The following is a 27,045-nucleotide window of genomic DNA, read 5'->3' as shown; positions in this document are numbered from 1 at the left end:
AAGAAGATAGCTGTCGGGTAATATGCGAAATGGGTCTACGTCAGATCAAGCCCACCACTCTCCTCCGAAATGGATGGTAGGACCCATTACCCATCACTCAACCCACTCACTTCACTTCACTTGCATTCTCCCTCTCTCATTATCTGAGGAGGAAGAAGAAGAAGGTCCCATCGCATCAGCATACAATTCATGTCCAAATTCTATCAAGTTTTAATGCATTTTTCATTCATTTGGTGAGGATATGCATTCATCAGGGTAACGCCCAAAAGAGTAAAGTCTTTATCTTGTTCCGGTATGGGAACTTAATGAATCCAAAAGTGAGTGATTGATTAATTAATTAACTGGCGAATCAACAAAACAAAAAAAATTAAGAAAAAGATTTTACACATGTTTTTTTTTACTAAGCAAGATTAAACACAATTCCTAAACTCCCTATATTAGAACCACTAATCAAATATTTCCCATTCAGTTTACCAACATTGCTCATTCCGTTCATTTCTTAAGCTCACTTTCCGGTTGTCTTCGAATTCTTTCGGTTATCTCGATGCCTAATCCGTCGTGTCGTATGGTTTTGTATTTTGTCCGGATCAATTGAAAACCACCCAGAAACTGCGGGTGGTTCTAAGGCTAAAGCTTTCATCTTAAAGCCCCAACAGAATGTAGTAAACCAGTGTTATTGGTAGCGCAATTAACATCCCAAAGATAACCCTGCCGAATCAAACCCATAATAAATCAAACTTTCATCTAAATTAGAAAACTAAACAAAGATTAGATTAGAGATGATAATTTTTTGGTTTTGGGACTACTGACCCAGTGCTGAGGATATCAGGATGTACGTTATATTCTTTAGCAAATACAAAGGGGACAATTCCTTGTGGTAGAGCTGCCTGTTTCATTAACATCCAAACAAAAAAAGTACCAAACAAACACAAAATTAACAAATTTATATTGGCCAAAGAAAAATAATTTTTTTTTTCAAATTCTTTTTCCATTTTTCTTATAAAGTGTTTTTGGATTCGTTCTGTCAGAAGGAGGCAAAGATAAACAAAGATTTTGTTTTAGAAGGAGAAGGGAGGACCTGTACAATGGCGACATGTAAGAGATCACCCTTAAGACCAACAGCAAAAGAAGCAGCTGCCATAACAGCTGGGCCTGCAAGGAATCTCACACCCATAGTAAAAGCTGCTATGGTATTCCCACATGCTATGATCCTTGGTTGCAATGCCATGAATAACCCTGTCAAGTAAAAAAAACAAACACATAATGCCCATCACATGTCTACCCTTTAATCATCGTAATACCATCATCATCATCCTCATCATCATCAACAACACCACTAATATGTCATTAAAGAACACTTAGCAGGTGTTTAATTAACATCTTGATGAGCACTTGGGTTTTTTTTTGCTTTCTTAATTAAAGAAAAAATAAAGGTTTTTTGTACAGTAAAGTAAGATACAGAAAGAGAATAGAGGAATATTTTGGGGAGGGAGAGTGGTGTATGAGATAGAGACTGACCAAGACTGAACATGGCCATGCCAAGACCTGCATCAGACAGTATGGAAACGGACTTGGCTATAATGGCTGGCATCTCAACATGCCACCTGCAGAAACAAAACACCCAAACCAAACCAAACCAAACCCAAATTCAGTAAAGTAAAAAGTAAACTAAAAAATAAAGAAAAAAAATCTAACAAACTCAAGAATGTTGTTTATAGAATAATAAAGCTGAAGAATGTTTTTTTCTTCTTGTTAATTTAAATTTACCTGAAACAAACAAGAGACCAGATTAAACCAATTAAACTTGAATAAGTGTTTGGATTTCTGATGAGTTTTCTCCAAACCATGATCAGGATAAGTCTTGTCATGACACTGGTTGGTGGCATTGCTTTTCCTCTACTATCACTGATCTTTGTAGGTTCTTCCATTTCAACTCCTACTCCTCTGTTACCAAAAGTGAATTCCTCTCTTTCTAAATACTCTTCCTGTTGTTGTTGATGATGATGATGATGCATATTATGATGAACTTGATCACCTGTAAACAACAAGCCAAACATTAAAACAAATCAATCAAAATCAACCTCCAAAAAAGAAGAAGAAAAAAGAAAAAGAAAGTACCTTTGCCAGGGGAAACAGCCATTTTAACTTCTTTAGTGGACTGATCTTGATGAATAGCTCCATAATCTTGACCACCACCAAAAACATCAGAAACAGGAGAAGCACTTGAACTCCAAACAAACATATGAAGGTCTTTTGTTCCTTCTTCTGATTTTTGTACTTGACCACCACCACCAGCACCACCATTAGGCTTCTTGGCACTAGTAGTACTATTATTAACAGTATTAGTGAGAGTAGCAGTAGTTGTGGAGCCAGGAACAGGTTTTGAAGCAGTAGTAGGAGAAAACATTCCAGGGTTAGGAGCAGGATAATGTGTACCAGTAGGAGCATGATGAGGAAATCTTGATTTGTTATTAGTATCATCTTCATAGTTTGATGGTCTTGGAGTTGGACCTCTTGATGTATTGTTAAGTCCATAAACATCAGAAGCACCAAAATTTGAAGTTCTACCAGCAACACCATTACCACCAGCAACCATTGAATAGAAATCTGTATGATTAAAACTTGAACCCCTAGGAGTTGGATTTCTTGATGATTGAAGTGAATAGATTTCTGCATTAGTTAGATTTGATGGTCTTGGTGTTGTTGATGAAAAACCATGTGATCTTCTTGAAAAGATTTCAGACCTTGATGCATTTGATTTCCTAACAGTGACATGAAGTTTACCATCTTCTTTAATCTCAGCTTCAGTCTCTAACAAATCATGTCTACCATCTAAAGACATGACATCTGAATCAACTGTTATTGATACAATTGAACCAGCAGTATCAGGGAACTGTTCAGTTATAAGCAACTTAGCTCCTCTGTATTCAAACAAGAACAACATCAACGTATACCAAATAATACATTGAAGAACGACAATTTGAACCATTAAACTACCAGAGAATTCACCATACATTCCTTTGAGTAATGGAATACCCATGACAAGAGTATTTGGAAGTGTTGAAACAGAGAATAATGTTATCGTCCATTCTAAACAACCTCTTTTACTTAGCTTACACCAGACGAATAGTACTGATAAAACCATGAGTTTTTGAAGTGTATCAGCTGCAATGAAGCGTACGTTCATGGTGTATGGATTGTTTGTAGAGATGAAATGGAAGGATAGAAGTGGTACAGCGAACAGAGCAACAAATCTGTTGATACCGGAACATTGATCAGGTGAGAATATTTTCCACCATTTTACAGAACCATAAGCTAATATCATAGCTACATATAGTGGTACCACTGCTGTCATAACATGATCGAAATCTGATAAACTGATCATCTTTTCTTCCGATGATGGTGATGGTGAGAATTTTACTTCAAAATCAATGGATCAGAGAAATGAAACAACAAAGAAGAAAAATAAGAAGGAAGATTTAGGATTCCAAGAAGCATATGTTTTGTGAATATTTTTATTTGTGTTTGTGTAGTGGAGAGAGTCGAGAGACTACACAAGCAAAATACTACTATTTAGCTACTACAATCGATGACTATTGCTCCAGTATATACTCCATTATTTTTTATTTTTTTTTATTTTTTATTTTTTTTTTTTTTCTGCAAAGGATGTTGATGGCAAATTTTAAACTCCGATTGCACTAAATATCAACGATACTGACAAGTTTTGAACTCAAATTTCACAGAATGTTAGTGATGCCGATAAATTTTAAATTCAGATTTCACCAATATCACCTAACGACTTTAATACTGTACCAGAAATTATATCTCTGTTGGAATGTAAGAATAACATCAGACAAAATAAAAATTTACCACAAGATGATTCTTAAGAATAAAGTAATTAATTTTGCGAAAGATAACGGCTCAAAGTCTACTCTTAAAATTATACATCTGAAATTTAAACTGATAAATAGAAAGATTACGCATAACGAATGCACTAATTTTTTTATAATAGGTGAGTCATATTCAACGAGAAAATTAATTTAAAAATTAATCTGTAATTAGTTTTCATTTAAACGTCACACAAAAATGACAAGATATTAGTATCAATATAAGCATGTCAATGGATCCTTCTGATACATATATACTCATGATAAAAACTGTGCCAGTGTGTAACTTTCGGAGTTGGGTTTTAGTTGTTATATTTTTCCCTGTCTCTCCAGAGTCCCGGCCCCCAAAGCATTAAGAAGAGAAAAAAGAGACTTTAGGTTTATAAGTACGTTTTTGTTTTAGTTTATTTACTAATTCTTTTACTTATCTTTTAGATTAAGAAATTGATAGTCTAGTTAAAAAGTGAGATGAGTAAAGAGGAAAAAGAAAAGTAGAAAAGCCGAATCATGTGTGTTTAAAATGTTGGGCCTGCACCAATGTTTTAAAATGTTAACATGCCTTCCATCTGGACTTTGCTAAGGTGCTCTGCTCACTCATGTCTTAATCTTCCCAATGGATGAATCATTGAATTTATAAGGTGAATGTCATTATGTCACGACCTAGGCTAATGGTAATGGTCACCCGTTGCAGTTTTATGTTGTTAGAGCAATTACTACTGTGGGAAAACAAACAGTGTTTCAGGCAATCAGGGTAGAGGTCTAAATAATCTGTTAACCCAATGCTTGACAGTTGACACCCTCCACTTCTTGCCTCCATTTTATCCCTAATGACATGTTTTTTGTCTACAATCTTTATGTTGTGGTGAACCCTTAAGGGCCTATGGTGGGTCCGAGGATGAATGTCGTGGACTAATATCCTTACGACACGTTATGGGAAAAAAGTACGGGGATAAAAAAAAGGGAGTGTCAAGCATTTTCGTTCAATATATGGGTTTTCAGTAGATGTTTCCTACGACGATGATGATGGATTTTATGACATTGGTTTTGTACTCCAAGTGAGTAACATTATTTTTGACATTAAGGTGTTTCTGGATTTATAATTCGGAAATGCTTGACATTCCCAAATTCATCCGCCATGATGTGGCTCAATCTGAACCCTTCGTACAAATGCGATGGACCCTTAAGGGCAAGGTTTTGAGGTGTCAGCCATTTTAGTTTATAATCAACACTAATTGTGCAGAGAGCTTTGTCGTGAAAAGGACAGCGAAGCGAACCGTTGAGTTACCAAAAGGGAACAACATGTTTATTCTTCTAGTCGATGTTGTCAACATAATTTTTTAAAATCTGAAGGCATTAAGAAGAAATAAAATAAAATAACACAGTAAGGCTTGGCTACATTTGGGAGGATACTTAATATCCGTCCAAATAATGTTAGGCGGATACTAGGTATCGCCGATCCATATTCATCAAAATAAGATAATTTAAGGAGAAAAATATAAATTATCAAGGGACGAACACTCGATATTTGCCAGAAAATTTTCCTACCCTCTTCGACAAAGTTGTGGCAGAAGTACCATATTTCTTTGACTTTTTCTTCAATAATACTTGGCATTTTCCTAATTATCACTCATATAGGGTGAGATTCCATTCCCATGGTGATTCTCAAATATCACAGGTCAGAATGTGATACGATGGGATAGAATGCAATAGAAAAAAAGACATAGAACGAGTTATCTACTCCTAACGATCAACGCGGGCCCTTTCATTTCATTCAGAATGAATAAAATCTCCCCAAATAGGATTCAAACCTACGACCAATAAGTTAACAGTCAACCTCTCTACCATTGAGCTACTGAGGAACAACGGGAAATTCGAGCTCATAAAGTTCAATTCCCATTCTCAACCCATGACCAATATGAGCCTGAAGCTTCCTTCGTAACTCCCAGAACTTCTTCGTGGTGGCTCCACTCCATGCCTCATTTCATAGGGAACCTCAGAGTGTCTCTATGTCATTATATTCCATCCATATCTCAATTCCATTCATTTAATATCCCTTTGGTGTCATTGACATAAGAAATGTCATTTCTAGTCTATCTGTTTCTATTTCTATACATGGAAAGTTAAGAAATTATCATATGATAATCGAGAAATTGCAATAAAAAAGAAAAAAATGGGGGTTTTGATGATTTTGAAATCTTTTCTTCTAGGTAATCTATTATCCTTATGCATGAACATAATAATTTCGATCGTTGTGGTCAGACTCTATTATTGATTTCTGACCACACTCTCCATAGGACCTTCTTATCTCTTCCTTCTCCGAGCTCGGGTTATGGAAGAAAGAACCGAAAAGGAGGTATCGGCAACAATGGGTTTTGTTACAGGACAACTCATGATGTTCATATCAATCTATTATGCGCCTCTCCATCTAGCATTGGGTAGACCTCATACAATAAATGTCTTAGTTTTACCGTATCTTTTGTGTCATTTCTTCTGGAATAACCATAAAAACGTTTTGATTATGGATCTACTACCAGAAATTCAATGCGTAATCTCAGAATTCAATGTGTATTCCTGAATAATCCGATTTTTTAATTATTCAACCATTTCATTTTACCGAGTTCAACATTAGCCAGATTAGTCAACATTCTTATGTTTCGATGCAACAACAAGATGTTATTTATAACAAGTAGTTTTGTTGGATAGGGATAAAAGCTGCAATAAAATTTTTAGAACGAATCGTGAGAGTGTTATGATTCACCTATAAAATATTAGTACTAGATAGACAAATAGAGATTAAACCAAATAAAATTATAATAAGCGCAACTATTGAAAGGAATTTAAAGTTCATGAATTTTTTTCTTTTTGGAGATTGATATGTTGAGAAGAAGTAGGTATTTTGCTTTAAATAAGATTTGAGCTTAGTTTCTCATTCACATGTACAGAAATTGCATAGCCTACGAATAACATAATTATTATAGACGCGCTAAATACAAACTTTCAAAATTTCATATCAATTTTTTGTTGGGCAAACATGAGACGAGTTAAAGCCTAGTTTAGCCCCTTCATAAGCTCGTCCCTAAGTGGGGGTGGGGGTGGGTGGGGTGGGGGGTAATCTTGACAAATAAGTCTATTTGATGGTCCACGTGGATGGGAAAACTCGATTTCCCACATTGGAAAAAGAGTTTTTCGTACATGCTTCGTCTCAAGTTCCTACGATCGATTCAAGTTGCAATGAATCAACCCTCCATCTATATTGTCCCCACTTAATTTTTCTACATACTTCGTTTTAAGTTCCTACGATCAAGTCAAGTTGTAATGACTCGACCATCAACCGATACGTTCCCACTCCGCCACTGCTGTCATCTAATAGTTTGGGATATTGTATGGGCACTCGTTGTGGTCATCAAGCAGTGAGTTTCCGGGAGGACGCTCATCCCTGGATTACTCCTGCACGAGCAACTGTGCTGAAAATTCCTAGGTGTTAATAAAGGACGAGCCATTACCTATATTTTATTCAACATATCCTACTTGCTGAATCAGGATATTACACAAATTCCAATAATAATGGTCATTTTTCAACAGCTAAAAAAAAGCTAGTTTTTCTATCCGTACAAATAACATGCTCTGTCAAACACTCAACTCATACCAAATTTAATCTTTTCCATAATGTTTCTCCACCGAAAATCCTTCTGATTTTTATTCAACTTCTCTAAATTTTTTGATAGAAATATCTCAATCTCAAGATATTAGGTGGAATAAAAAAAAATGAAAACCACCTAGGAATTAATCCAGTCAACTTATACCGACAATACAATCAAGTTCGGATGAAGAAACCAACCCTAATATACTTTCCGGTTCAGAATTAGCTAGAGCTCAAGGTCATTAGTCGAGCGAGATAGCACTGTTCAAAAACGAGGAGATAGTTGGTACGAAGTTAAAATTTTTTTATCGGAATCTACTGCATGGTGCTAAAATTATTGTATATAAATTTTCTTGGTTTACTTTATACCATATTGATGGAAGAAGCATCAGAAAAAAAAAAATTGTTTGTATTGGTGGAATGTTGGTACTATTCTACACACACATAATTTTGAAGAAGTCAAGATAAGGACTCCACCATCCCATGATATGGAGGAAGACAAACAATTCAACATTATACAAATGGAAGGATATCGTCTAGTAAAAGAATTATATCCATATTGTCAATTCTTTAGCAAAATCCTCAAGGTTATAAAGATTACAGAAGAGCATTTGATCCTGAAGAATCTTAAGCTCTAGGATTAAATCAATGGTTGGAAATCGAGGTGAATGATCTCATGTTGCATTATATCAAGATGCAAGATGACATCAAGGGTGTTAGAACACTGGCCGATCGAACTCGCAAGTGTTTCCATCTCAAGCTTGTTTGTCAAGTTTAGTTATTGATCAAAACTATATACTTGATTTCTAGTCTATTTATAGTTACGTCTCGGATTATGATAGAATGTGTAGTTGAGATTTAGACTTCACGACGTTCACCAATTGAAGACGAAGATCTACTGAGGATCTTGGAGGAACTTCATCAAAAAAAGGTATGTGGAGACTAAAACTTATCTATCACTCAGAAGTCTAATATATTCTATCTTCTAATGAGACTCAGTCATATAGCTATATAGAATTTTACATTATACACATTTGATATTTTAAACTGAGTTTAACTCGCTTATCTATTTATCGAAATATGTGTTGGAATCTTTATGCTTTAGCTATGTTCATCTTATTCTTGACGAGTTTAGTTGGAAACAATTTATTTGCTGGAAACTGAATATAATGTCAAAAGATGGTCATGTGAAAATTACCTTGAACATATTATATGATTTGTGTGAGACATTCATTTGATGTTAACTTGGGAAGTTTCGCATTGATCATTCAATCACTTAAAAATTACTTGAAGATAATGGTTTGTGTGAGACAACCACTGTCGTATTCTAAGGATGTTTCAATGGCTGAAATGAGAGTTTAGAACAATTACCCATGACTGGATACAACACGGTATGCATACCTAGTATGCGAACTGTAATGTGATGACTCAGGTCCGAAACTCTTGTTTGCGTACCTAGTATGCAAAAGGATTTACCCGAGAATGTCCAGAAGTCTTGTTTTCCTACCTAGCATGCAAACAGGTTTACCTGAGTTGGGTCCGGAACGGTTGTTCACGCACCAGGTTTGCGAACGGCTTGACTAGGCCAAGGTCAGGAGCTACTGTTCGCGTACCTGGTTGGCGAACACAGTGGTAAAGTTCTAGAATCGGTCATGTATGATTCAAATACTCATGAACTAAAACATTTATGATCTAAGGAATGCAATCTTTTCAAACCGTGGCTTAATGTTCATGAATTGATTCTTGTATAAGTACTTTGTACGATTACGAATCAAACCGATTTCGATTCAATGTGTTCATATATATTTCTATGAGATAGTGAACAATTGAACAACTCTATTTGAAACATAATTAGATTCATTTGATTATCTTTCATGATTCATTGATCTTCATATTTGATATATAAGTGTTAGATTAATATGCCTAAGGAAAAAGTGTGCATATGGCTAACTTCGGTTAACTATTATTGAGCCAACTCAATATACACGTTTAGGTAGGGTAAACCATATCTAAATGAAGGTATATTTCATTTATGTCTGAATAGCTAAGACCATCTCACGGTGGAAATTGATTGTTTTATTTCTAAGCAGGCTTAGCTTGAATCTTAGATCAGGATTTCATCTAACGGTGAATATTGAATGCTTTATTACTAAGCTATCTTAGCTTTAATTGAAAGCAACCCTGATTTGAAAGACTATATAAGGGAGAACTCTAGCAATGGGAAAACCTAATCCCCACATTTTTGTGTGTTCCTAGTTGTGTACTAGAGTCGATTCTCCTTTAACCTAGGTTTTTCCAAAACCATTATTAGGTTAACGAATTGAAGACTTCATTGGAATTCGTGAAACCAGATTCAACTATTTTCTCTGTAGTTTGCATATTCTGATCTTACTTATTCTATCGTATTGAGTTTTATCTTCTCTAAGATTTACTCGAGATTTATCTCTGATAGGTAAGATATAAAATGTAATCACAAAAGTTCTTCGTCTCAAACTCTTGTGATTCCGCAATAACTTTTCCTATAAATCAATTGGGTTATTGTGAGGTGACTAATATTTTCTAGGATGCTCTTCGGGTGTATAAGACCGGATTATTAGTTGGTTCCTGTTTACCTTGATTTTATCAAAAGACAGAACAAAATCAGAATAAAGAATATACATATCGGTGGGAGACAAATTTGTTTATAAGTCTTCGACTTTGGGTTGTAGCAACTCTTGGTTGTGGGTGAGATCATCTAAGCTAATAAAGTGCGCGGAATCCGACGTGGTTCTAGAGGCGTAAGGAACGTGATTGTACCTTAATCGGTGTGAAACTTGGTTAGGGCTCAACTACATTCTAGTCCGAAGTTAACTCGTAGTAGGCTAGAGTCTGTAGCGGCTTAATACAGCGTGGTGTTCAACCTGGACTAGGTCCCAAGGTTTTTATGCATTTGCGTTTCCTCGTTAAAAAAAATTCTGGTGTCTGTGTTATTTCTTTTCCGCATTATATTTTTATATAGTTGAAATATCACAGGTTGTGCGTACTTCAATCAATTGATAAATCCGAACTTGTTTCTTGGATAGAACTTGATTGACACTTGATCATTGGTCTTTGGTATCTTCCAAGTTATTTCTCATATCAATCAGGCTCGCGGATGTCTATCTGTTTGATTTGCTGATTGCATTGAGAAAAAGATATAAACTCTTTGATATAATTCTTGATTGAGTCTCGCTTTTAAGTTGGTGCTCTCAGAATTAAGTTGGAGTTTAGTCCATACAGATTGCCGAACGAATTATTGGGTGCGGTTGTTATACCCCCGCTTTTTCAAAGGGTTTGGGAGTATGATGCAGAGGACATATATGACAGAAGCTGGGATGAACTGAGTAGTTATAATTATGTTTAAAAGAATGAAGTTTAATTTAATATTTGTAGTTGAAATTGAAATTGAGATTAAGTCTATTAATGTAAACTGTTACATTTAATTAGAACTATTCTATTTAGAAGTGAAAGTAAAATTAAATTTATAAGAACTCCATCAACGTCCTACTTAAGTCGTAAATGCACTTTTTAACATCCTATACGGGTTATCAAAAATTCTTTAAGAATTTCGAAATGAGTTTCGTGAGCATAATTGGCTCCTTTTCATCCTTGTCATTCCTCTCAAGCTCTCAATACAACTGCACCATTGGTTTTACCCTTAAGTTGATATTGATGGCAACCCTAACTAAACTTATAGATCCTTCTAACTTGTTTTCTTATAATCCCTAATCGATTGAACTACCCAGCTATATTACGATTATTTGGGTTATCAGTGCCAGTGCAGAAGTTATAAATCCTCCTCCAATAACTCGCTAAACCATCTTGACGTCGTTTCATACCCTTATCCGAATAACATACAACAAAGTTTCTATAAAGAGATAAAATCGTCATATAAGGCAAACTCTGTAGGATTAATATAAGGTTGGGCCATTATTCAGAAATTATGGATGGAAAAGTTAGAGAAGGTGTTATTTTTGAACGGAAATGATTGAATTTCTAGGAGAAGAATTAAAACTTGTGGGATGAACTAGCCGTTATCGTCCCAGACTTGCTCAATAGGCTCAACCTGAGACACGCTCATCCTCTCAATATGAGCCAATTCTCAGCCTAACCTTAGCCGATCAGTTAGGTTCAAATGATCGTCTGAAGTTGAGTTAACCGATTCATCTTGAAAGGGGTGAGTAATGTTCAGATTGGAGTGCAGTTTGACCATTTTCTTCGGCCACTATGGGTGGGAATCGGTAAATTTTTTCATTGCCACCCTAACGGAATTCGATAATTAAATGACCATTTGGAATCTCAAAAAGTGAAACGTAACATCTCCAAAGAATCAAGGGGTCGTCAAATAATCGATCTTCAAATAATCGAAAAGTTAGTAATCGAGATCGTAGTTTTACATGTAAATAAAAATCGGAGAGAAAATTCTTTTCCTAAGGTTGGACAAGGAAAAAGTGATTATCATGAATACAAATTGTTTTGTTCAAATGGAATTTAGTTTAAAGTAGTAAGATATTATTTCGATTTGATGAGCCTAGCTATTCTTTTCGTCAACCTCCAACGGTCAAATAAATGGAAGAAGTTAATATTGTTTGGCATTTCGTAGGTGTTTCATTCATTGTAATATTATTGTCAATAATTTAGTTGGTAGTTCATTTTTTAACAACGACCCAATGCATCAATATATATTTGATAAGAGAGAAAAGATGAAACACGAATGAGGGGGACATGAACGTGTACATGGTCTCAAAACAAGCCATAAATCTTGTCATGAACAAACGATTTCGGAACATAGTTACAAAGAAAAGATGGAAGGATCAAACAAAAGATGGAAGGATCTTCCTGACATTGCTCGGTATTTTACGGTTCACATCTTTAATAGATTTTTCCTAACATAAAAATTAATTAACTCAGTGGTAAATTTTGCAATTTTGAATAAATAAACTGACCAATCTTTAAACAATCTGAGTTAAATTATAATCATGAAAAATGCTCGAGCAACATGGGAGCAAACTTTTTAACTGAAAACATGACACAACATAAAAAAAGGAGTATTAGAAAGAGCAAGGAAAACGTCTAATTAGCACTTCCAGGCAAACGCAACCTCCAATCTGGGTTGCACGGATGCTCCGTTTTTTGAGTCGTGTCCGCGTCGACGCACGTTGAACGCTGACACGACGCGTGTCCGACGCACCAATATGCGCGTCCTGCACGCGTCTTATTTGGACGCACCGATGACTCGAATTTAAAGCATTTTTTTTCATTTAAAATTCTTCCTTTATTTTTAATATTATTAACTAAATGAAGAAAGACAAACAATTAGATCAATCATTTAAGTCTTTACTAGGGTTTTGTAATTGGAAATGACATCACATATATCTTTGGTTGGGCATGTGTTGTTCTAATAATGCATTTTGGTTGTGTCATGTGTTTAATAGTGATTGATTGCTTGACCTTCGATGTGTATAAACAAACGATTTCTCATTTTCTTTTGAAATTTATACACATGTAGCATTATTTTCTAATTTTTATGATCGAAACTGTTGACTTTGCTGTATAAATACATACTTGTATATATAAATAATATATATATAAAATATGTATATACGTGTCCGCGTCCTAATTTTTAAAAAAATTTATAGTGTCCGTATCGTGTTGTGTCCGCGTCGGTACAGCCCAGCCTCCAGTAACCCTTTGGCTTATAAGATAACCTCAAAATCAACGGACTTTTTTTTGCTGTTCAAAAGCAGTCATCATTTCAAATATTCTCCTGCCGAAAATGAATCTCCCGGATATTCTTTGCGCATGCTATTTCACCATCGATTGTTGTACTAGAAAAACAAGCCTAGTTTTCCACTCAGTTTCTTATTTGTTGACATGACAAATCTGTCTGAAGCACAAACCTAAATTTGATTCTAAGGTTGGGGCCAAATTCCATATGATTGAAGGGTTGATTTTGCTCGGCACTGGTAACCCTGCAGCAACCTTTTCTGTTCGGTTCACAAATGTAGACGGAATATGTTGACCGTTGACTTGGTTGAGATGCTGAAATGAAAAGTTACCAGTTTGAGACTTTTGACTATCTTGACAATGATGTTATCCTGCAACCTACGTCTATACTCCAACACCAGGCTGGTCTCAAACGAAAACTTGGCTTGGCAAATTTAAATACTCCAACGTCTCAAAACTTGATGTAAAAAGGTAGGAGTTGATGTTTTAGGAGGCAACTAATGAGAAGAGCAGGCGACAAAAGATCAAAAAGCCATTGAATATAAGATTCTAATAATAATTGGCCGAGGAAAAAAGGAAGTGTGTCAGAAAGAGACAGTGGGTGGTAGCATAGAAGTCTGAAGTGGGAATGAGCAACCAAGAGTCCAAGACCACGTTTAGTTGCACGCATCGCAGCACTTGGAGCAGTTTTCAATATCTCTTTTGATTATATTAAAGCACGGCTGCACGGCTATCTTCTTATCGTTGCTTCACCGCTCTCATGTCTCACCTACATTTTCAAACTCCTCCTTGGAACACATGATGTTCCTTAAGACTCGTACAAGAACATATGTGCTTTTTTCCTTTCCAACTTAGGGTCACTTTGTTTACTGTTTGGCAAGTTGGCTTACAGGGTGGAATATCCTTCTGCAACTTTTAAGTTCCTCGACGCTGGAATCTTAATCCCAAAAGGGAGGAAAATATTGTCTCACCCCTCGGAAACAACATTTCAGGAATCATATCAAGAGAAAACTACTCCATTTCCATCTTCTAAATACACTATGAAAGTCTAACACCATGTTTGTTTACTCCTGACTCATCTGAGTCGTCTGGATCTGAATCATCTGGATCTGAGTGAAATCACCTGACTCATCTGAATCTGAGTCGATATGTTTGTTTTGAGTCAGATCTGACTCATCTGACTCGGAAATAAGTGAGTCAGTGGTTTGGTCCCATGAGTCAGGGGTATTTTGTTACCTTACTCAAATGAGTCCGAGTCAGGGGTTATGTCTGAGTCAGAGGTCGAGTCAGATCTGACTCAAAATGGAAAACAAACGGTCTGACTGCTGACTCGGTCCGAGTCAGGGGTTGACTCAGATTCAGACGCCGAGTCAGCTGCAAACAAACAAGTTCTAAGGCAGACCAGTTCTGACTTGAGTTCAAACCAAATATGAAATTGCACATACTGCTAATATATTACAGATTGGACGGTTTGTAGGTATGGCCATAAGTGAAAGGAGAAACACATTCTTCGTACAAGTTTCTAGTCACCTCTATAATGCCAAACCAGTGCATAAGTTCAGAAATACTGCTAAAATTACAAGCCTAAAGATTTCACGAAACATCATTCTCTGGTTTTAAATACTAACCTGGAAGTCTGCCATTGAAGCATCAACCAGTTTAGTATGTTTTTCCAATAGGAATATATACTAGCACCCATTCAGGTGTTACGTTACATATATAGAAACCCCTAATTAAACACGCTTGGCACCTGGCAGATCAATCCACTGGAGTTGAAGTTCAATTTCACCACACTCAACATCTCTGAGCCTGAGAATCATATTCTGAACAACTTTATTATCCTCCACCATAATAATGCTTTCTTCAGATAAACAGTTTTTCCTGCCTGGGGTCACTTTTGTAACTATGGTACCATTTGGAAGTCCGACTAAATGCATCTTCACAGCCTCTAAAAATGGTTTTATATCAAATTCAGCATAACCCATTTTGTCATCTAAACTGAATGTGTCCTTGTCATACACTGTCTGCGAAAACCAATAAATACGATCATGAGAAATATTTACTGATTCCAGTAACCACATAGAAAATTTGTAAGGGGAAAAAATGGCTCATATGTGTCTTAAACTTCGTGCAGTATTTTCCAGCAACTGGAAACAATAAGATTAGACTCAAATGTCATATAAAATGAAATACGGAAAGCATCAAGGCAGAACAGATAGGAAGCAGTTCCCAATTGTACAACTGAAGATTAAAGATTGCATAAGCACTTTCAAAGACCCGCAAATCTTAAGCCACATTTTGCCAATATCCTGGTAGAGAAGCGAAACTAAAGAAAAGTCTCACAGTTTATGAACTCAATGCATATGCTACCCTGTGGACTAGGAGGTATTTCTGCTAGTACTAGTCCCCTTTTTCCTATTGGGCTCGTGCAGTTCATAAAGGAAAGGCAAAACAGCCATATCAATTCATGGAATGTCTTGCTGTGTGTAAAAGATAGATAACATATAGTGAACTTCGTTCTATGTCTGGGTTCTTTCCTCAATTGAGTACTGAAAATCTGTTCCCAGGCATTATTCCTCTACTAAACTGAGTATTAATGGCTGCAAGTGACAGAAATGATGACAGACAGTAGCATTCTTTTCTTTCTAGTACATATTCCTCAGCCAAGTATCTTGACAAGGTCTAGGCAGACTGATTCAAAACTCAAACACGATCTTTAATTATGTTGGCTATACAGAGTATCATCTTTAGCACCCTAGAAAAGCTGTAACTACAAGATAAAAACTTAACCGACTTTACTGGGAATCAGCAAGAAAATTACATTTTGTTTTTTAACAGCCATAACTGATTAATTTGCTGTTTGGCACAAGTACGTGAAGATGTACTTAAGTTTATTACTTATGGGCTAATGGCGAGGTGAAGTTCCAAACTTAAGTGAGTCATAACGATACACCGTTTAATCCTTTCAAGTTTCAACAAAGAAAATATACACATAAACCATCTTTCAACGATAAATATTACTACCTCCGTCCCTAATTAGATGACCTATACCATAAATAAGTGGAGTACTAGATTAGTATTATTATAAGAAATATGTAAAATTTGATAGCCATATTTATATTCATTAGGTAGGTGTTTTAAAATGCTTTCCAATGATACAAAGTTTACGAAAATCCGTTGTATAGTTTGAGAGATAAATCATTTCTAAATTTACTAGTAAATTTTAACTAGGTCATCTAATTAGGGACGGAGGGAGTACTAAAGTCTGAATGAAAGAAACACTCTCGAGGTACCCATTGAATTGAGAAGCATTTGACAAGTATGTACAGACACAATTGTTTCGCACCAGCAAAGAGAATTCAGTAAATCAGTAATGGCAACATGTACAAAAAAAACTATCTAAATGTTAATGCAGAGACAGAAGGTATGTATAACCCAAAAATGTAGCAATCGAACAAGATTTTCTTGTCACAAGTTTTAGCAAAAAATTGCTGTTGTACAGCAAATGTCCAACCATTTTAGTTTATAGGGAAGAATACTTACAAGTTTGACTGGCAAATTAGGATCTTGAACACAAAGAGTTAGATCTTCATTCCACTCAGGGTTTACATCTTTTTTAATCACACGAGTCTTGAGTTTCTGCATCAAATTTTGCAACATTCGTTACACAATCACAAAAACAATACCACCGACTAAAAATTTAACAAACAAGATTAAGATGAAGAAGTAACTATCTCTCTCTTTGTATGACAACAAGACCTTCTTTTCGCCTCCTACCATGGATTCTATCCAAAACTCAAACAAACCACCGAACAACTAGCACTACATATAAGCATGAATTTGGAAATGACAACCTTCAGAAGATTTCGCTACAGCGGGAAACCGGCCTAGATTTTTTTAATAATATAATCAGTACAGCACACTAGATAAGTAAACTCTGGAAACTTAGAAGAATATTTTGTCTCATTTTTGACATGGACTAAAAATCAAACAAGTCAGCTGAAGAATGAGGGGAAACCCAAGATTACTTTGTCTCTCTGAAGTTGCAAATTAACTTGATAGGTATTTTTAGCAGATTCTAAAATCAAGAGGAAGTAAATAACAAACCTTCTCTGTTGTTGTCACAAAAAAGAGTGAGATTTCTAGTGATTAACTATGATATATAACAGCACGAAGAGAGGAGCAACAAAAATTAAAACATGACCATTGAACATCAAAATAAAATTTGGCCAAAATTTCTCATCAACTTAGAATTCTACAGAAGTATAAGAACTTAATTGGCAAGCTCACACCTTTCTCTACAGATATAAACAAAAACTCTTTAACCCATGAAGGGTTTGGTCATATCCCATCCAAATTTGTAGATCACTCAAAAACATACGAAAATACTAAAAAAAATAATAATAATCAAGAATCAACAAATGGGTCACATTCAAAATACCAAAAAATAGCAAGAAAAAAAAAAAAAAAAAATGAAGTTTCTAAAATCAAACCTGTTTACCCATCTTGACGACAACATAGGGATCACTAGTAAGAACATCCCGAATAGCTAAATTCATCCCACGGATGACTTTAATTCTGAGAAGACCCAACAAGTTATCCATTGAAAATGGTGTTTGGGAAGATGGAGAAGATGGTGGTGAAGAGAAATTAGAATAAGTTGGACTTTGATGCGATGATTCCTCCATTTTGACAATCCTTCTGTATATAAGACCCCACTTACGTCGTAATAAATCAATTCTGAAAAAGCTATAAAAATAATACCATAAACAAATTAATTTCAATTAATGTGAAAAGACACCAGAAGAGAAAAGGGACTGTAGTTCTACAAATTTCTTCTTTTTTATTGCTTATTTAATGAATTAATGGAACAAAAGAGAGACTTTTTTCCAGATCAAATCCACTTTAAAATGGTCATATTCTTTTTTTCTTTTTGTGATTTTTTGGGAAAATATTTAGACTAAAATGGTTAAATATTTGTGGACAAAAAAGACTGACTTGACTTTTCTCAAGTGGAGATACCCCGAGTTGTGTGGTATTTAATGGACGCCTATAAATACTATAATGTTGTCGGGATCCTAGAATGTTGCCAAATTTGAAGTGGTCAGCATGGAACAGACGATAATTACTGTCTGAAATTACGCGTTGCTGATCAACCTGGAACATGAAAGCACAGAAGCATACCGCAACATGGATGGCTGGTGATTGTTGCCATTAGCGAGGAAAAACACAAAATTAGTTATCGTAGAACTAATATTTCTCCGTTACGGAGAAATATCATCACTTTTTTTTCTTAGCCTTGATTTTTTTTCTGGAAAACGAGAAAGTACCTGGACCAAAAAAGAGGGTACCCACCTACATCGGTCCCCCATCCCCCCGCTGCTCCTCGAGTTATAGTCACCGATCGTACACGTATAGCTAATGGAGTAGTTACCTCATCTTAAAGCTTGGGACATCAAGTAAAACAGAGAACGACCTATACCTTGACCGTTTTTCTGTAAATGTTAATATCACGACCTCAACCTGGTCAACACACTTTGTGATCGAAGATAAACCCTAATATGGCTAACTATAGATGTTTAGCACTTTTGTACACATTGAAAACATCTTTCCCAATCCTGCTCATTTGACATAATTTATAGAAGGGGATACCAGAAGTTCAGGGGAATATCAATCAATATCCATATAAAGCAAGTAATGAGGACCATTGGATTTTTGTATTGGTATCATCCCGATAATATTAGTATCCCCTTTATTAATTATGGGGATATCCATTTCATTTTCTTTTCACTACTTGGACCTCTTTGCTTTTTCAAAAGCTTCTTAAGTTGGGACAGGCGGCATTTATTTGGGGTTTGTTACTAAAAGACAAAAAAGATCATTAGGAAGTAATTTCCCAAAACCCTTAACCAATTATTCTCTTTCTATCCATTATATCCCCGATTAATTAGTGTTAATTAATCATTTTAAGTGTTGATTCACCGTATTAGATGTGAGATCAACTAATGTAAATCGATCAACATCAAACAACTGAAAAAATATGATTATTTTTTTTCGAAAAACACTATCCAGAATCGGTTTACGTTCATGCACTCATAAAACCGATTCTGGGTTGGTGTTTTGGTATTTAAGAAGGACATCAAGAATTGGTTCAAGTATGTGAAGATAAAATCCGATTCCCATAATCGGATTTTTATGTTGTCATATATAAATTGATGGTTTCGTTTTCGTAAGAAAAAAAAATTATTCATACTTTAATTCATTTCAAATCTACTCCTTTTTGTAGGAATCAAGGATCCACTTAGCACGTGCATCAAGTCTTTGAACCCCTAGGTGACCCTGGTGGACGAGTTATAGTCTTGTGAGAACTACCCACAAAATCTACACAAAAACTCCTAAAACTATCAATCTGCGTCGGATGAATCCAAGTCTGATTCACCCACCATATAGTCCAGACCGTACTCCAAAATTTTGGATACCATGAATTGATAGCTTTCGTCAAATGTGAACGCTTCCTCATTTTCCTCCAATTAGCGCGCTTTCAGGGCTTCATGCTACAAAAACACAACATAAACTTACTTTGGTAGTTATAAATTGATAAAAGTAGATTGTGTAGAATAAACCATAAAGATACTCACAAATTGTTGAAGGGACATGCTAAAGTGGCTAGCGTTCAAAATCCGTTGTTGGATACCTATAAAAGAAACTATCGCATCTTTGATGACTTGGGCCTATCATGGATTTGTTGAAGACTTCTTCTCTTCGAGTTCCCATAATCTTGCCTAAATTTGTTATATGTCTTCGCCCAAAATCTCTCGGACAAGGAGTGAACCACAACTCGACTTTCGGCGTACCCTGCTTTGGTGATTGTCAAATCTTCGGCAGAGTCAAACGATATCATTTCTTGTATGTGGAGGTATGAAATGAGTAGTTGTGGAGTATGTGAAGTGAGGGGGTTTAGAATGAGCAATTTTGAAACAAATTGGGTCCAAGGATGAGGTCTCTATATATAGAGAAAGACCCCAACGGCTAATTTTTGTTTTTTGAAAAAGGTGAAATAATTTGGCACAATCAGTTTTCTCGAATGTCCTTAAAAACTGATTCTGATTTTTATGCCTAACAGAATCAGTCTTTATGTTTGACAACATAAACCGATTTTGTGCATGTAAAAAATTTGGATTCTCACCGGCAGTAAACGGTTTATATATTTGCACATGTAATCTGATTCTGATTAGAAAAAGATACAGAAAAGTGCATTTATAAGGCATGAAGAATCGAATTATACTGACACCCACATAAACCGATTCCATGGTGAAATTCCTCAACAATCGGTTTATAAGTGGAGTCGTATAGCCCGATTGTGTGCCTGTATTTGCAAAACAAAGTATGAAGCATGCATAAACTTGTTTTGCCATAAACCCATTATACACATAGTTATAATTAAAAATTTAAGTGTGTTAAATTCATAAACCTTTTAAACCATAATCATCTTCAAAATACACCATCCAAACAACTAAAAGTCTTAAAAACAAAAAATTTAACACTACTTATAATATATAGAAGAGATCATCCACATCATAGTGCAGCAACTTCAGCTTCATCAAAGGCTTGATCTTCAACCATTTCTTTCAAACATACCTTCTAAAAATGTCTGTCGCGATCCCTCTCAGCTGCAATCGCATCCCTACTTCTCCTCGCAAACTTGATGAGATCAACAAGCTCTTCTAGTGAAAGCTTATCTGCCAGTGAGAGAGTTTGCTCAAGATTGGTCTCACGGCCATAGGACAACTTGTAGAGCCTTGTGGGTACCATTGGTTGTGGTATCTGTTGATACATGAAAAATATCACCCCTTATCCGGGCTAGTGTGCCCCCCAAAAGGGAGGAAAACCCAACATGAGACATGGGGACTAAAGCCCAAGTCCACCAAGAAAGTGTCTATTAGATGGAAAGGAAAAGGGGGAATTAATAGGAAAGAAGGAGGTTTTATTAGAGAATGAATGGCATTAGTACTAATTAAAGAAGTTTAGGACAATGGCATGATGTCATAAAAGGAAGGGGCTTTTGGAAAGTCTATATAAAGAAGGACAAGGTACAAGGGAAAGGAAACTCTCTCTCTCTTGCTATTCTTAGTATAGTGAGGTCATTTGGTGTGGCTAGGACGGGTAGAACCTAAAACTGAATTCACCCCTAAACATTTGGCGACCACAGCCGGAGGCTCGTGCCTAGCTCACCATGACACAACCAGAAGGCGCCAGCTCAGGCGCGACAGAGAGTCCAAACATCCCCCACTTAACCCAGAAGGAGAGAGAGTAGGGATAGTGTCAGACCCAATCACATAAGTAAGAAACCAGGTACCACGCACGAAGAAGATAAACAGCAGGAAACTGAGAAAGCGCCACTCATCCAACCTCCCTCAAAGAGATGCAGAAGGAGCTAAAAGACCACATACGCAGAGAACAAGAATTGAGAAAACTCATCAAGGCAGCCAACGCCGAGAAGAGTGCCAAAGAAACAACAGAGAACTTGGAGGAAAAGGAAGAAGAACCTGTAGATATGACACAGGAGGCGATGGCAAGATACTTAGATATGAACTATACGGTTGTAAAGCAAGAGAACTACAACTTCATGGCGAGTCCTTACTCCTCCGGCATCACAGAATATCAGTACCCGGAGGATTACACTTCGCCAAAATTTAAGGTCTACAATGGCCATGGCAATGCAAGGGAACACCTCAGTCGATTCCTATCCACTATAAACGATCGCAGCTGATGGGAAACTATGTCTGAGAGAATTCCCAAAGTCGCTAACTGATACGACATTCACTTGGTACGATAACCTAAAACCGGGAAGCATTGGCTCGTGGTCGACCATGTCCACGCTATTCCTCGGAAAATTATATTCATCAAAAAGGAAAGTCACAACTATAGACTTGAGAAAATATAATCAGTGCCCAGGCGAGGAGATAGGAAAGTACATTGCTAGGTTTCGTCTTTTCACCTTGGACTGCCACGAAGATGTCAGGGAGGAAGTGCTAGTGCAAATATGTGTACGAGGTATGACTCCATCCTTTAATAAAAGCTTAGTCAACTTTCGCTTTCCCACATTCATAGAGCTGGAAGAAGCAGCCGCAAGAATCGCCGACTGCATCGAGGAACCGAATCCAGATTACATCTTGCGGAACTCAGTTAACACCGTATCAACCGTGCGTATAAATACTCGTGAAAATAATGGTAGAGAGGGTTGGAGTACGCAGACACTTCCACCACCCTTGCCCTGCAGCAAAGAACAAATTGTGGGATTATTGGAACAATGGATAGCAAACAAAGAAACCCAATTGCCCCCAACAAAGACAGACCCCAGCGCCATCGACACAAATGATTCCAGGTATTGCCATTTCCACCGCAAGATACAGCATCCTACGGTCGACTGCTTCAACCTTCGGAGGATGTTCCAAATTTTTTTTGGAAATATGCGAAATTGAGCTGAACAATCTGGAAGGCGGAAAAACGATCCAACACCAAGTCATGATGCTCTCCCATGATCCAAGCGGAGGCATCTGGAAACCGTGGGATGACAATGAGGAAGAAGTGTGCGAAGTCGAGATGGAGAACCCATCATTTGCAAACACAGATAGCGTGGCCAGCCAGTTCGCTAAAACGGTGTTAACCCAACAGTTCTTCGACTCACTCAGCTTCAGTGAAGATCAGGTCAAGGAAGCGTCCAAGGCCAAAGCGGCTATAGCAGCGGGAAAACCTTGTGGTCTCCTCTCCAAGGAGGCGATTGTGTTCACAAATGGAGATATCTGCTATCTGGAGGAACACCTTAGACCTTTATATCTCACGACGTACATCAACAGGCAACCGCTAAAGAGAGCTTTCATCAATGGAGGCGCGTCCCTGAATCTAATCTCAATGCATACGCTAGACGTCCTGGTTATGCAACGGTCTGCAATCAGAATGCGAGTTACAACGGTGAAAGCGTTTGGAGGCCACGCTCAGACAACCATTGGGATCATCAACTTGGTCATGAATGTTGGTCCCATACGAGGGCCTACGCCGTTTATGTATTAGAAGAAGATACTACATTCTATGTGTTACTTGGGCGGGGCTGGTTGCTTAATCATAAGGTGGTCGCGTCAACATACCACCAATGTGTGAAGACTAACATAGGAGGTAAGCAGTACCGAACCCCTGCCACAAGTAACCCCTTCGACCCAGAGGAAGCATACATGGCGGACGTAATTTTCTATGACACGCCAAAAGAAGAAGACAAAGTGTCGGAAGTGCAACTCATCCCGTTACCAAAATGGGGAGAGGAAGAAAAATCGGAGCCGGTCAAGTCCGTGTTTAGTCCATCCAGGCTGGTGTTTCCAACAGGAAGGAAGAGGAAGCAAGAGGAGTAACCCAGCTTTCAGCGCTTTTCCAAGCCAGATGGAGGACACGTGTATCGCTTGTAGCAATTAACCGAGGGAGTGTCCGCGAATGTGCAAAATCACGCCGATGTACTAATGAACGAAGCGGAGGCTCCTGGTGAGAGCGCAGAACTAAGTTTGTCCGAGCTTCCCTATAGCACAATTGATGACGAGGAGTTACGAGACCAGTTGAAATACACTATCGCCAAGGTTTCCGAAGAACGAACACCAGGGGACCTCACTGTAGATGAGATGGAGGAGGTCAACATAGGGACACAAGAAGATAAGCGCCTTATCACGATAAGCAAGAGTTTAGATAAAGAGGAAAGAGAAGCCATGATCGCGCTACTCAAGGACGTCTTCGCCTACGATTATGACGAGATGCCGGGTCTAGACAGCGATCTTGTGGTACACAATCTCGGGGTGTCGCCTGAATTCAAGCCCGCGAAACAGAAAAGAAGGGAGTTCCCTAGGGCCACTTCTCTTGAAATAAAGGAAGAAGTTGAGCGACTGCTAAAGGCCAAATTCATCAAGCCTATCCAGCACCCTACTTGGCTAGCTAACATTGTACCTGTGACAAAGAAAAACGGGAAAGTCAGATGTTGTGTAGATTACAGAGACCTAAACCGAGCATGCCCGAATGACGATTTTCCGCTACCAAACATCGATATGACGCTAGACGCAATAGGAGGAAAAGGGAGGTACTCCTTCATGGACGTCTTCAGCGGATACAACCAAATAAAGATGGACCCCTCGGACGCAAAGAAGACCGCCTTTCAAACTCCGTACGACAACTTCTATTACGTGGTGATGCCATTTGGCCTAAAAAATGCTGGCGTCACGTATCAACGCGCCATGACGTCCATATTCCACGACTTGCTGCATTAGACGGTAGAAGTGTATGTCGATGACATCGTGGTTAAAACACAAGAGGCCGATGACCACACCTCTCACCTGAAGACGGCTTTTGAGAGGTGCAGAAAGTTCAAACTAAAAATGAACCCCCTCAAGTGTGCCTTTGGGGTAACGTCGGGAAAATTCCTAGGCTTCGTCGTAACTAGTGAGGGAATCCGAGTGGATCCGAGCAAAGTTGAGGCGATCACGACGATGACACCACCATCAAGCACAAAATAGCTGCAAGCTTTTAAAGGACGGATATCGTACATTCGACGCTTCGTGGCCGGTCTAGCGCAACTAATGACTGTATTCCTCCCCCTACTAAAGAAAGACGTGCCCTTTGTATGGGGGGAAATACAGTGCGTCGCGTTCGAGAAACTAAAGCAATGCCTTGTCAGCCCCAGGATCCTTAAGCCTCCGATACGTGGAGTCCCTCTATATCTCTACACAACATTTACCAGCTCGGCAATAGGTGCAGTCCTCGTACAGAACATGAGAGGGAACGATCTATCCCCTATCTATTATGTCAGTCGGGTTCTGCGAGATGCATAATTGAGATACCCATGCATAGAATGGGTGTGCTTAGCTTTCATATATGCAACGCAGAAGTTGCGGCCTTATCTTTTGACGCATGAAACCATCGTAGTAGCGGCGGCGAACCCTATAGCTTACTTAGCTTCGAAACCTGTCCTAACGGGGAGAACTACCAGGGGGAAACTACAACTATCGGAGTTCGAGCTCAAATATCAACGCCCAAATGCAGTTCGGGGACAAGCAATAGTCGATCTCATAGCAATGTTTCATCGAGAAGGAAATGATGAAGTACACGAATATATACCCGGAGAAGTGGCGGCCGCAGACATTGACAAGCCCTGGACCATGTTCTTTGACGGGTCATCATATGGTACTGCCGGAGGAGCCGGAGTAGTATTCGAAGCACCACAATGGGAGATGCTCTCATACTCGTTCAAATTGGACTTCCCATGTAGTAACAATGTCGCGGAGTATGAAGCACTGATCTTGGGACTCCGAATGGCGAAGGAGCTCAATCTGGAGAGCGTAAAAGTCAAGGGATATTCGAGGCTCGTGACAAACCAAGTGAATGGAGACTTTCATGTCAAAGAACCGCACTTAGCGCCCTATCGGGCAGAGGCCCAAAGATTAATGAACCAAACGGGGTCGACTCTGGATCATACTGGTAGGGGCGGAAATAAGAACGCAGATGCCTTGGCAACCCTGGGGAGAAAAGTACAATTGAACGGCGAGGAAGAAGGCACTGTCACGATACGAAGAAAAGAGCTACCAAGCACTTGGAAAGAGGACCTGTCTTTCGAGGAAGCAGACGACTGGAGGCGGGTATATATTGAAGACCTGACCCGGATGGATGAAGGATGAGTGATCCCCACCCAAGCCTTGAAGCAATTCGTAGTGATCCAATGAGACTTGTACTATAGGGCAGCCGTAGGATCCCTTGCGAGGTGTGTGAATAAGAGAGAAGCTGAGAAGCTTCTCCAGGAGATGCAGGCGGAAACATGTGGGAAAACCGGCGTTGTCCGCCTATACAGGAAACTTCAAAGGTTGGGCGTGTATTGTCCGAGCATGTCAGCTCAAGTGGCAGCACTCCAAGACAGATGCACCGATTGTCAAGCTCCACCGCATCCAGTGGAAGTCTGTGTTATTGAAGAAGCAGATTGGAGGAAACCCTATATTGATTTCATCCAACACAGGAGGTTACCTAGTGATAGGAAGGTGGCTCTAACAATCCAAAAGAAGGCAACACGTTTCTTCATACACGAGGGCGTTCTTTATCGCAAAAGCTATGGTAACGCCGCGCTACGGTGTTTGTCGGATTGGGAGGCGGTAGAGGTAATGACCCGGTCCCACGATGCTGAACATCAGGGGATGCGAAAACTGTTCTTACAACTTTATGAGGGAGGCTTCTATTGGCCAACCATGGAAAGCGATACCGCGGAACATGTTCGAAAATGCTTAAACTACCAGACACATGGAAATCTGATCCAAGCACCTCACACTCTACTACACAGCATAGTGACGCTGTGGCCGTTCTATAGCTGGGGACTCGACCTCATAGGACCGATTAACCCGATGTCTTCAAAGCGCCATAAATACATAATAACAGCCGCGGAGTATGCGTCCAAGTGGGTCGAAGCAATACCCCTTAAAGATTACGCAGGAGCTACAGTAGTCGCGTTCATCAAGGAGCACATCATTTTCAGGTTCGACGCACCTATGATAATCAGGGCAGACAATGCAAAATCGTTCATGAATAAGGACGTCATTGACTTGCTCCGCCAATACAATATAAGGCTCCACGCGTCAACTCCCTACTACCCCAAAGGCAATGGGCAGGAGGAAGCGACTAATAAGACGCTCATCTGGATCCTTAGCAGAACAGTGCACGATCATCATAGAGAATGGCACGAACAGCTGCCACTGGCGCTCT

General features: G+C 38.2%; 2 protein-coding genes across 2 annotated transcripts; both read right to left on the bottom strand.

Annotated features, from left to right (window-relative positions):
* Positions 1-306: 306 nt before the first annotated feature.
* LOC113282072 (probable auxin efflux carrier component 1c) lies at positions 307-3,584 on the bottom strand. The gene is made up of 6 exons (XM_026531004.1): positions 2,119-3,584; positions 1,768-2,035; positions 1,519-1,604; positions 1,079-1,236; positions 811-887; positions 307-708 (listed from the first exon to the last, which is right to left on the bottom strand). Exons 1-6 carry the CDS (start codon positions 3,383-3,385, stop codon positions 642-644), a joined length of 1,923 nt encoding a protein of 640 aa, XP_026386789.1. The 5' UTR covers positions 3,386-3,584; the 3' UTR covers positions 307-641.
* An 11,100-nt stretch (positions 3,585-14,684) lies between these two features.
* Positions 14,685-18,219, bottom strand: LOC113282071 (GTPase activating protein 1-like). The gene is made up of 3 exons (XM_026531003.1): positions 17,766-18,219; positions 16,816-16,911; positions 14,685-15,296 (listed from the first exon to the last, which is right to left on the bottom strand). The coding sequence occupies exons 1-3, from the start codon at positions 17,958-17,960 to the stop codon at positions 15,006-15,008; spliced, it is 582 nt and encodes a 193-aa protein (XP_026386788.1). The 5' UTR covers positions 17,961-18,219; the 3' UTR covers positions 14,685-15,005.
* Between the last annotated feature and the right edge of the window lie 8,826 nt (positions 18,220-27,045).

Source organism: Papaver somniferum, chromosome 5 (genome assembly GCF_003573695.1).
Source record: "Papaver somniferum cultivar HN1 chromosome 5, ASM357369v1, whole genome shotgun sequence".
In the NCBI taxonomy this organism is placed as follows: domain Eukaryota; kingdom Viridiplantae; phylum Streptophyta; class Magnoliopsida; order Ranunculales; family Papaveraceae; genus Papaver; species Papaver somniferum.
The sequence above is the reverse complement of the archived record's forward strand: the minus strand, read 5'-3'. Positions and strand labels throughout refer to the sequence as shown.